General features: G+C 37.0%; 2 protein-coding genes across 2 annotated transcripts; one reads left to right on the forward strand and one right to left on the reverse strand.

Moving 5' to 3' along the window:
- Nucleotides 1–2,024: 2,024 nt before the first annotated feature.
- Nucleotides 2,025–7,777, forward strand: LOC131956244 (antistasin-like). Its single transcript, XM_059320665.1, has 3 exons — nucleotides 2,025–2,157; nucleotides 2,631–2,784; nucleotides 6,771–7,777. The coding sequence occupies exons 1-3, from the start codon at nucleotides 2,100–2,102 to the stop codon at nucleotides 6,898–6,900; spliced, it is 342 nt and encodes a 113-aa protein (XP_059176648.1). The 5' UTR covers nucleotides 2,025–2,099; the 3' UTR covers nucleotides 6,901–7,777.
- Nucleotides 7,778–9,775: 1,998 nt separating this feature from the next.
- LOC131956246 (dnaJ homolog subfamily C member 30, mitochondrial-like) lies at nucleotides 9,776–10,958 on the reverse strand. Its single transcript, XM_059320671.1, has one exon. It carries the CDS (start codon nucleotides 10,934–10,936, stop codon nucleotides 10,259–10,261), a length of 678 nt encoding a protein of 225 aa, XP_059176654.1. The 5' UTR covers nucleotides 10,937–10,958; the 3' UTR covers nucleotides 9,776–10,258.
- Nucleotides 10,959–11,582: the final 624 nt, after the last annotated feature.

An 11,582-nucleotide genomic window follows, 5' to 3' on the forward strand; every position in this document is an offset into this window, starting at 1 on the left:
TATCTTACTGAGGGTTAGGCGTAGTGGTTAGAGTTATGATTAGATTTAGAGGCTAGGGGTAAGGTCAAGCATAAGGGTAAGGGTTAGGTTTAGGGTTAAGATTAGGGATACCCTAAGAAAGTAAAAATAATGATTTTTTTCAAAGATCGAATATATATATATATATATATATATATATATATATATATATATATATATATATATATATATATATATATGGACCATGCGGGACACGACCTACGAGCACGCCGAACCTCTCCCCTCCGTCGCTCTCCAGGCATGCTCAACAGACCATATCGATACCACCCCCAGCTCACCAGTCTGGTTTTACAATCGTGGAGCCGGGTCGAATTAATGATGGCTATTAGGGGCAGATAATTTCGTTTTTAAACGGTTTGAAACTAAGGGGAGGTAATAACATGTTCTGCTTGATATTTTCATTGTCACGGACGGCTGCTTTCACGAGGAGGAAAAGGGGGGGGGGGGAAGTGAGGGGGGAGGATTATTGTCCTTCACGAGCTACTGATAGCGTTTTACAGCAAAATATTTTCAGTCGCAGCATAGGTAGTGTCGAGTTCACAAATTATGAATTACTGAGAGGCGAAAATAAAACAACTAAATAGCGGCGTATGCTCGTATGAAGAATTTTACCTGACTGAAAAAAAATGTGTACGATTTGCCATTTAGATATACATTTTATGTAGAAGTGTTTGTGTTGATACTTTGACAATGTCGTCCTACTGTAGAGGAAATACGCATCTATATTTATAATTCTCTTCTGGGAGCCGTTAGAAAACAAGCTGCAAGCGCGCCTTACAGTCCCCTCTCTATCGCTACCACCCCCTACCCCCCACCCCCTCACATAGTCTGGTGAGCTGTGGTTCACGCTGTTTACATTTTACAATCATAGAGACGGGTTTGGTGACGGCTATTAGGGGCAGATAATATAGTTTGAAACTATTTTAAACTTAGAGGAGGTAACTAAGAGGAGGCTGCTTTCACGTGGGGGGGGGGGTAGTGTTTTTAAGCAAATATTTTCAGTGGCAGCATTGGTACTGTCGAATTCACAAATTATAAATTACTGAAAAGTAGAAAAAAAAAACAACTAAATAGCGGCGTATGATACGCAGCGGGTCGGCTCGTTCCCTTATAATCCTTTTACATTCATTCGAGGACAGCAACCCATCTAGGAGAGATAACTCCGAAATCAAACAGGAGTGGGGCCCCTTAGGAGATAGGATTACCAACACTGGTTTCCTTTTAGCAGCTCCTACGACACAGCTGATAACAAGTTGTACAGGTAATGCCCTGTCCCTTGGGTACATCAGTTGTTTGGCGTCAGGGGTGGGGTCTGATACATGGGCAACTCTTCTCAACTTAGGGCCCAGGCTTTATGCTTTATGGTACCATAAACAAACCTATACCACCATGTCATGGTATCAGGGGCGTAGCGTGGGGGGGGCGGGGGGTGCGGACCGCACCGGGTGACACCATTTAGGGGGGTGACACCAAGGCAAAAAATAGCAAAATATATAGAGAAAAACTCGAGGGGGGGGTGCAAATCGAAAGTTTGAGGGGGGGGGGTGCAAATCGAAAACTTGAGGGGGGGGGGTGCAAATCGAAAGTTTGAGGGGGGGTGCAAATCGAAAGTTTGAGGGGGGGTGCAAATCGAAAGTTTGAGGGGGGGGTGCAAATCGAAAGTTTGAGGGGGGGGTGCAAATCGAAAATTTGAAAGTTTGTCCCTGGGAAGGGTCTCTATGCCTCTGGGGGGGTGACACCATTAAGTGCCGCACCGGGTGACACCCGACCTCGCTACGCCACTGCATGGTATGTCTAAGCCAATAATACCCATCCCATCGACAACTATTTCATGTGACTGATAAAATTCCCCTTCATGATTCCGTCTGTTAAGTTTCACTACCAAACACGACTCAATAATATGTTACTTCCCCTGAATTAAAACTGATCCATTTGTTTATCTGATTATTATTTTTTAAATCCATTTCTTGTTTATCTGAAGGCAACTGGTTTTCCCTAATCATTCTGGAATTTGTTCTTCAACTCTAGGTTTAGCATATTAAGCTACTGACAAAGTGAAAATGAAAGCTTTTACTGTTGGTGTTTTGTTTACTTGCCTCTCTTGCTGGGCTAACATTGGTGAGTAGATTTTAGTGAGACTTATAACAGATGAAATGGTTAATGAGTGTAGCTTTAGTGAGACTTATAACAGATGTTGGGGGAATGTGTGTAGTTTTAGTGAAACTTATAACAGATGTAGTTGTTAATGTGTGTAGGTTTAGTGAGACTTATAACAGATGTAGAGGTTAATGTGTGTAGTTTTAGATATTGAGTAATGTTGGAGTAAATAATTTTATTATAGCTATACGTATTACAGATATATGGGCAAAGGTTAAAGTATCATAATTTCTAGACATACAGCAGATACAGAAAAAAATCATTGATTACATTAACATTAAGATTTACTCAAAAGTTTAGCTATCATGGGTCTATATTTTTTGTATAACCAGTTCAGATTCGAGGTAAGAACATATTTACTTTCGTACTAATTTTTAAAAATAATTTTTTCCTTTCTTAGCTAAATAATTTTTTCACCTGAACGATTCTTTCAGCTAGCTCAGCGGTCGTCTGCCCCCCACCCATACCATGCCCTCCCCCCCTCCCGGGCTGCAACTACGTGACGGACGAGAATAACTGCCAGACCCAGTGCGCAATGGTGTGCACCAGATGTGCACCAGTTGCATGCGACATGTTCTGTCAGTATGGGTGAGTCACAATCATACTATGCGGTCACTTGACTATTAGATTAGTCCCTTGACCATCATAACATGTGGTCATTTGACTATTAGATTAGTCCCTTGACCATCATAACATGTGGTCATTTGACTATTAGATTAGTCCCTTGACCATCATAACATGTGGTCACTTGTCCGTCATTACATTTGTTCACTTGACTATCATTACATTAGTTACTTGACTATAATTACATCAGTCACTTGCCTATATCATTTAATGTGGCCCCTTGACTATATCATTACATTTGGCCACCACACCATCACTACATTAGTCACTTGACTAACTTTTCATGTATCGCTTCACTATTATTACGTTTGGTCCATTGACTCACAATACATTAGGTCATTTCATAAACCCTTCACAATACATTCACAAACGTACTTAGTTTTTTACTTTCTCGTATATACGAAGTATAGAGAAAGTATTGTAATCGTGCAAAAAAAAAAATCGAGATTTTTGCAAATCTCGACGTTTTACACCTTCATGAGTTGGAGAAACATAGTTTTGCAATCTTGTCCGTATGTCTGTGTGTGTGTGTGTATTTGTGTGTGTGTGTGTGTTAGTAAACACGATAACTTGAGTACCGTTACAGCTATGTTGATGAAATTTCATATAGAAGTATTATATCAAAATCGTAGATCCGTCTCAACTTTTGAGCTTATTCCGATAACCGGAAGTAAAACTTTTTTTTTTACTTTGCATTTTTCAAAAGCCTGTAACTTCAGTACTATTTTAGATAGATATGTAAGTAAAAGATATAATTATCTACCTTCTATCAAATTTTGAGTAATTTTCGTTGGCCGGAAGTAGTAATTGTCACTATTTCCGATTTCTAAAAAAACGCATGTGAATTTCTAAAGTACTAATAATATTCCGCACTATTATACACATCTTTATTCGGCGTTCGCTTGTGAGCAATTCTTTTTGCTATGAGATTCTATTCTATTTTAAAAAGTTTAAGTATTTAAAATGGATTAAAAATCATAACTATATCCCGAGTTCCCATCCCCTGTTGTTTCCAATAAGAATATTCGAGAAAGTTTAGGGGAGATCACTCCCGGTTTATTCTATTTTAATACTCGCACCACTATATTAATGTGTGGATCAAGACCTGTAATTTTTTTTAAAAGTATATATCGCATGATTAACACACTACCCCAAATCATTTTTTTTTCATTAAATGCACTTAATACAAACACAAGCGCATTTTTGTTATCTCTGAAATTTTCTGCAAAATGGTATTCGACGCTAGTAGTGGGTAGGTAGGGTCAGGTGGGGGGGGGGATGGGGTGATACAAATTTTAATATCTAATTTACGTCCGCATTAATTATTGCTTTATTTGTATTATTATTTAATCATTTATCAGGTTAAATTAATTTCATTATAAAAAAACAGGTTTTTAAAATCCGTTCTAATTAAAAAATGTGTGTTGTTATTCCTTTACTAATCTTAATGAATTAATTGACAATTAAAATGCACTAGAATCAGCCATACATTTTGTTTGACATTGGTGGGAAAATTGACAGATAAACAGCTGAGAAGTTTTAAAAGAAAAATTCGTCAGTTTATCTCCCTTAAAAACCAGATTATATAAGCGAAAATTCATCAGGGGAAGGAATTATTTTTTCTGATCAAAAGGCGTGTGTGTTGGGGAAAAGAAATATCGGAGGTATTCGGAAATAATTTTGAAATTGTCCTGACGGGGTTACGTGACCTGGAAATAATCTTCTTTTGAAATGTTTAAGAAAAAAACATCAGATTTTTAATTTCCATTGAATATATGTGTGGTTGATGAGAATAGCATACCTGGTTGTGATAGGGGGTGTGGGTGCGAAAGCGTGGGGGTGTGAATGTAGGGGCGGGTTGGGGGGTTGTGATGTTTGTGGTATGAGGGTGGATATTTACAAAATGTGAAGCAAAATGCATACAATATTTGTTTAAAGAATGAATTGACACAAAAAAATGTTTGTGAGGTAGGAATTGGATTAATTTTTCGTTTAGTGGCTGTAATTGTCATTTTAGAGAAGAGCGTTTTTTACGTGTGAAAGCAAGACGAGAGAAAGGTAGGAGGTAGGGGGGGGGATCTAAAGCTAGAGAGGTAGGGGTCTAAAATAGAGAGGTAAGGGGGTCTAAAACTTGAGAGATATGGGATCTAAAACTAGTGATAGGGGGTCTAAGACTAGAGAGGTAAGGGGTCTAAAACTAGAGAGATAGTGGGTTTTAAACTGAAACGACATCTGATTATAAAAATAGAGAGGTAGGAAGGTCTAAAATTAGACAATTAGATTCTAAAACTAGGGAGGTAAAGAGTAGCTTTAAATCAGAGTCTTCCGGATGTACCACACTGCTGTCTAAAATATCCCCATACATACATACAAAATAAAATGACGTCAAAGACTAATCGGTACACGAAAACATTATTTCAGTCGTGTTAATGTCTATGAATGGCTGATTAAACTCTGAATACTCCCCCCCCCCCCCCAAAAAAAATGTCTACCATCCCGCGAAGGAAATAGAATTTATATAGAAAATATATACATTTACCACTGTCCACCACCCCTTGAAATTTTAGTCCATTTGAAAATTTCAAATGCCCCCTTCCCCTCCCAGAGAAAGAAGTCTGGAAGAAACACTGTTGTTACGTTTTAATTTCATTGAACTCTGATCCGTAACACTAGCCTGCAATAGATAACAAAGTCACTTGCGCGTCTAGTACTTTGACTTGTTTTTGTTGATTTTTACAAGCTTTTATTTAACTCGCTTCCTCTGTCTGTCGTCAGTCTGTCTGTCTAGATCGAAACGCCCGTGCGAAATTGCAGGCAGTTCTAACTGACAGATACGGTTCGTAATTGGTACGTGGGTCAAGACTTGAAGACGATGCATCGTGACATTCAATTTGACTTTATTGGTCGCCTAATTAATTTTGTATGAATGAATTCAAATTTGGACCGAATTAGTAGGTAGTTCTATCTACACGCGTCATCGCGTCGGGTCAGCAGTCTGGTTCTTTACCACAAGACTACGCCATCCCATAATACTTTACTGAAACTTTAGCTATAAATTTGGCCACAGACTGAACAGTATTAATGTCTTTGGTTAAAGAGGTGTTAAAGATTTGTGTTCTATGATATGTGTTCAGCTAATTGTGGCAATTTTTGGATTGTAAATAAAACATCAGTAACTGTGACACGTATAGTATATCTAATCATAATATTAAAGCAAAACTGTTTTTCAAATTGTGTATCATATATTTGTTGCTACACAATATTGTCTTAACATGCTTATAACTCGTTAGGGGTCGTCCATACATGACGTCACACTAGTAGGTGGGAGGGGGGGGGGGGTCCGTAATTTTGTGACGGTTTGTGATGACGGGGAGGGGGGGTCAGATTGTGCGACGTCACACTTTTGCATTTTATTAAAGCAATGCTAGAAAACAAATTTTAGACGTTATTTCGCGTTTAAGAAAACTGTTTTAATAAATTGTAATAGGAATTGACTAAGATACTCTATTTTGACAGAGTTCAGACAAGATTTTAGAAAAATATCGACGTTTAAAAAAAAATTCAACTTCAATTTTAATGGGGATTGTAGGCTGAAGTGTGACGTCATTTTAGGGGTTTTTGTGACGACATGTGACGTAGGGGAGGGGGGGGGGAGAGGTAAAAATCGTCCAAAAAAGCGTGACGTCATTTATGGATGACCCCTTAATACTAAAAAGTATAAAAATAATAAATACACAAAAACGTTTATAATTACAAGCTTTTATAAATGCACTAAAAAGAAGAAAAAAATACAATTTTTATTGAATATAAAATAATTTTTAAAAATATACAAAATCTGCGGTTACTTTAAATATAAAAAAAATCACTTTCTTTATTCTTCTCTGTAGACAACAGTGTCACGTGCCCGTCTAGTGCTTTGACTTGTTTTCGTTGACTTTTCTTCCCCGCAGGTTTGAACAGGACGCCAGTGGATGCGAGCTGTGTGCGTGTAAGCCCGACCCCCTCGAGTGCCACATGTGGATGAAGTGTGCCAGCGGCGTCTGCCCCAACAGCTGTGGCTGTCAGCCTAACTGTCAGTAGTCCAGATGTCATCCTAACTGTCAGTAGTCCAGATGTCATCCTAACTGTCAGTAGTCCAGATGTCACTAGTCCAGATGTCAGTTGTCCAGATGTCAGTAGTCCAGATGTCATCCTAACTGTCAGTAGTCCAGATGTCAGTTGTCCAGATGTCAGTAGTCCAGATGTCATCCTAACTGTCAGTAGTCCAGATGTCAGTTGTCCAGATGTCAGTAGTCCAGATGTCAGTAGTCCAGATGTCAGTAGTCCAGATGTCAGTTGTCCAGATGTCATCCTATCTGTCAGTAGTCCAGATGTCGGTTGTCCAGATGTCAGTAGTCCAGATGTCAGTTGTCCAGATGTCAGTAGTCCAGATGTCATCCTAACTGTCAGTAGTCCAGATGTCAGTAGTCTAGATGTCAGTTTTATTACCAGCATTTCACATGTCAGCCTCGTTGTCAGTAGTCTATATGTCAGCAGTCCATATGTCAGTTATCCATATGTCAGTAGTCCAGATGTCAGTTATCCATATGTCAGTAGTCCATATGTCAGCAATCCATATGTCAGTAGTCCATATGTCAGTAGTCTATATGTCAGTAGTCCATATGTCAGTAGTCCATATGTCGGTTGTCCATATGTCAGTTATTCATATGTCAGTAGTCCATATGTCAGTAGTCCATATGTCAGTTATCCATATGTCAGTAGTCCATATGTCAGTAGTCCATATGTCAGTTGTCCATATGTCAGTAGTCCATATGTCAGCATTGTTGTTGGTAATACTGAACATCACGAACTAATTACGTTATCGAAACACTTTATGAAGGTATTTTTAATTTAGAAAAATATTTGAAGCAAAAAATAAATAGATCTAGAAATAAATTGCTTTTACTAAGTTATAAACCGTTCGGACTTTCCTGTTTATTTTGAGTCTCAAGATTTTCAATTCTATAACTTTTCAAGATGTTGTTGTCTTTGAAGCGTGTATGTGAACATCCTTGCTCTGTCTTGATCAGAAGCAATGTGTTATTTTTAGACATGACCTAGATTTTGACCAATCTTTGGGCTGCATTTGGATGCGTAATATCTATCTACTTTTAAATTTGATTTTAAGCAAAGCAAATTTTAAGGCTATTCGATGTAAAAATTTCACTTTTTTAAAAACTTTTTTTCCTATCATTAAACAAATAAGATTGTGTGTTTATATATCTAAGTAATTTCCGTTCCTATGTCGACATTTAGACTTGTAATTCCAGGATAATCTGAAAGTCTAGACAAAATATGTTATTCTTTAAAAGCGAATGTCCTAAGACATGATTTCTTTACAAAGGAGGGGGGGGGGGTTATTCTTTTTTTTTTTAAATCTCATTCATCTTTAATAGATATTTGCTTTCCTTTCCCAAAATTCAAATTAAAAACGAATATAGCTGAGACAACAAAATAATTCTTCATCTTTTACATTTTTTTCCCAGCGAAGGCATTAATCAATCGCCAAATTCAAGGTTTAAATGAGCTCACCACAATATACCACATACGTCATATATAACCATATACAAAACTTAGGATCATATTATATTCAGGTGTCGGCGTGGTCGAGTTGCTAAACCGAGAAGTCTCGCGTTCGAACCATCCGGCAGATGAGTCTCGTAAGCTGTGGACACCCAAAATAAATTTAAAAAACTGCTGCCTTTTAGTTTGTTCTTGGTTGGACAAAAGCTATGGAAGCAAATCCAAAAAGCAAAGCAAGCTGAAATCTGATAAATGGCCTCTCTGGCGCATAACTAGTTGACACAAATACTTAATGGTGTTGGAGTGGATCCCTTCCAACATCAAAATTAAGAACGACGAAGAAGAAGATATTATACTCTATTTAAAACCACATTGGCATCTAGAACCACACTAGGCATGCTGCCCAGCTTCGCGTAGGCTTTCAAAAACATTTGAGAATTTGAGAATTTGAATGCTTAATTAATTCGCCCTAGGGTCGGTCTACGACCTCAGGAGTTATGAAGAGGTTCCTACGTGGACAAATTTTTTTCGATTTATAGCTCATATAAGGCGCCGGTCAGTCGAGGTCTGTTTTGACCCCCTCATCGTAGACCTTTAGGCCAACCGGCACCGGCCCCCGTGTTCTTTCGCCCCAAGGCAAGATCCTGCCAAATTTGAAGCGCCTGCGGCGCCGGGAAGTGCCCAATGTCGGGCACCCGACAACTTTGCTTCATATATTATAGAGATTAGCAAATTTCATAGATAAACAAAGATTTCCAAAGTAGTTCCTTTCTTTATAGTTTAAAATAGGAAGATTCCCATATAAAAAAAAATTAGGTTTGACTTGGTGTGTCCCGATACAGCACCACCTGTATATCAAGCATACTATTATCTCAGCTAATTAGGTACCATTTAAAATATGGAGAATAAAAGAAGTGTTTTAAAAAAATAACTTACGCTATTATGCCTATTTTTTTCAATTTAATTTTTTACCCATAATTAGCCAGTTTCATTGCAAAGCAAACAAAAATTTCTATAAAATATTTAAGTCCTGAAAAAGTTTATTATAGAAATTTATTTTCGGAATAGATTCTACAGTAGATAGAGTCTAAATCTAGATCTAGAATAGATCTTAGCGACGTAGCGTCTAAGTGTAGTTTTTTCGTAGATTTAGATCTAGTCTAGATCTAGAATCTCTAGATCTAGAATCCAAATAGATAAAATATTTTTTTAAGTTTAGGCCGAGAATATCGTATTGTGTAGTCTACATTTCATAGCGTACATAGCTCTAAATCATTTTTGATTGAATAGTTCATTTTTAAAAATTCTAAACTCGGAAGATGACGTCATCAGTTTCGTGATCTTGTTTATATATTTTTTTTTTTTTTTTTTTTTTTTTTTTCCTATTCACACATTCTTTTAATAAAATTTCTATACATACAAGTATACATTCTTATACTTTTTTCATCTATATCAAATCTAAAAAAAAAGCTTATCAAATGACACATCTTTGTTGCATATTTTAGGACATAATTATCTGCATTTAAATAGATCTAAGTCCAAGAGAAAACAAGCAGGATTGCCCACAAGATCAGTTGGAGTAGTTCAGCAACAGGCAGTGGTTCACTGTTGTCAGACTTGTGTCTGGATTCATTAGTCCAATGTGGACAGTTGGTTAACAGTCTTACTGTCTTATGGATAGCAGATGGCCTATAAAGCCATTTGTTGAATATGTTACAAGTCCTTTCAGGCAATCGACTCTTAATTAATGAGGTTTTGATAGCTAACTAAAATCAGTTCAAGTTTAGTCCTGATATCAGCTTGTCATAAAGATCTACTTTAGTGTCTATTACTATCTGGTGTACATAAGAGGGGATTAAATATAGATTTTATAATATTAAAGATCAGAGCGGTCATTTTTTTTACTACTCACATGAACAATGTCTTTAGCATCCTTATACTTATACCAGATTACAAAAGAACAAAGTGACAATGCGCACAGAATAATCAGTGATGATACAGGAAATTCATTTTGTTCCTGCTCAGCTTTTAACTTCATCTCCATGTAATTCTGGTATGCTTTAAACTCTGCAGCTTTTCTTTCACGGTTTACGTTGTAATGTTGCCGATAAAAATCATCAAAGTTGTAGATTTTGGTGTGTCCTCTAGGGGCTTTGGGCCTACGTTTTTGCTGCTGAGACGCATTACGAAAAGCTTGTGTGTAATCTTCCTCTGCTTCAGGGGAGCTTCTCTCACTGCTCATGTGACCATGATTATAGACCCCTCTATCATACATGCGTCTCTTTCTTATGTTTCCAAGGACCTCATATGCCTCATTTATTTCAGTGAAGTGAGAGTGGTCCAGAACACACTGTGCAGTGTCAGGATGGTACTTTTTAGACTTCTCATAATACGCTGACTTTATCTGATTTTGTGTGGCAGATGGTTTGAGGCCAAGAATGTCGTAGTAGTGAAAGGCTGATTTGGATGCAGTAGATGAGAGCCTATAAATGTTACTGACAACACCTTTTGGTCCTAGTAGTTGCAGCTGTAGGACCTGATTCATTTTGTTCATAGCTTAGTGGGTCATTCTAGTTCTATTACTTCTGTGGATAATATAATTTCATTATGTAACTTAACATTGACCATCCATTACGCTACAGTAAAATTGTTTATCTCTTCATTTCTAATAATATTTTTTTTTTTTACGTGATCTTGTTTTAGTGTTTTAGTGTAAACAATAAGCGACGTCATTGTTAAATGAGTTCTTGTCCCAAGTTTATATACTTTTCCGGTTGCATAAATAATACTGTTTCTTTATATTCGAATACGCCTTTATTTTATATTTTTCGTCTTTAAATAAAATTGTGGTTATACATTTAAAACATCTAGCATATTATTTTCAACAAAAGTCCGTAAAAAGTTCTCGATATATCGCTGTAGATTCTGATGTGATGTCCGGCGAAAATATTTTGCGGACAGACAGAGAGAGAGAGAGAGAAGTGCGAACGTGGCCTATTATAGATTTAGATACACTTCTAGAATCATATTAGCATCTAGAACCACATAAATAAACATGTACAGTTTTATAAACCACTTAAAATTATATAAACCACTAAGAAATATATAAACCACTTAGAATAATATAAACCACTTACAACCATATAAATCACTTAGAACAATGTTAACCATTTCCATGTTGACGTGTTATTTTTGTTTAC

This window comes from Physella acuta, unplaced genomic scaffold (assembly GCF_028476545.2).
Source record: "Physella acuta isolate Inbredline_101_S28 unplaced genomic scaffold, ASM2847654v3 ptg001138l, whole genome shotgun sequence".
Lineage (NCBI taxonomy): Eukaryota > Metazoa > Mollusca > Gastropoda > Physidae > Physella > Physella acuta.

Coding starts and splice junctions, on each gene's coding strand:
- LOC131956244 (XM_059320665.1), top strand. CDS start 2,100: ATGAAAGCTTTTACTGTTGGTGTTTTGTTTACTTGCCTCTCTTGCTGG. Junction 2,158..2,630: donor CTCTTGCTGGGCTAACATTG/GTGAGTAGATTT, acceptor CGATTCTTTCAG/CTAGCTCAGCGGTCGTCTGC. Junction 2,785..6,770: donor GACATGTTCTGTCAGTATGG/GTGAGTCACAAT, acceptor TCTTCCCCGCAG/GTTTGAACAGGACGCCAGTG.
- LOC131956246 (XM_059320671.1), bottom strand. CDS start 10,936: ATGAACAAAATGAATCAGGTCCTACAGCTGCAACTACTAGGACCAAAA.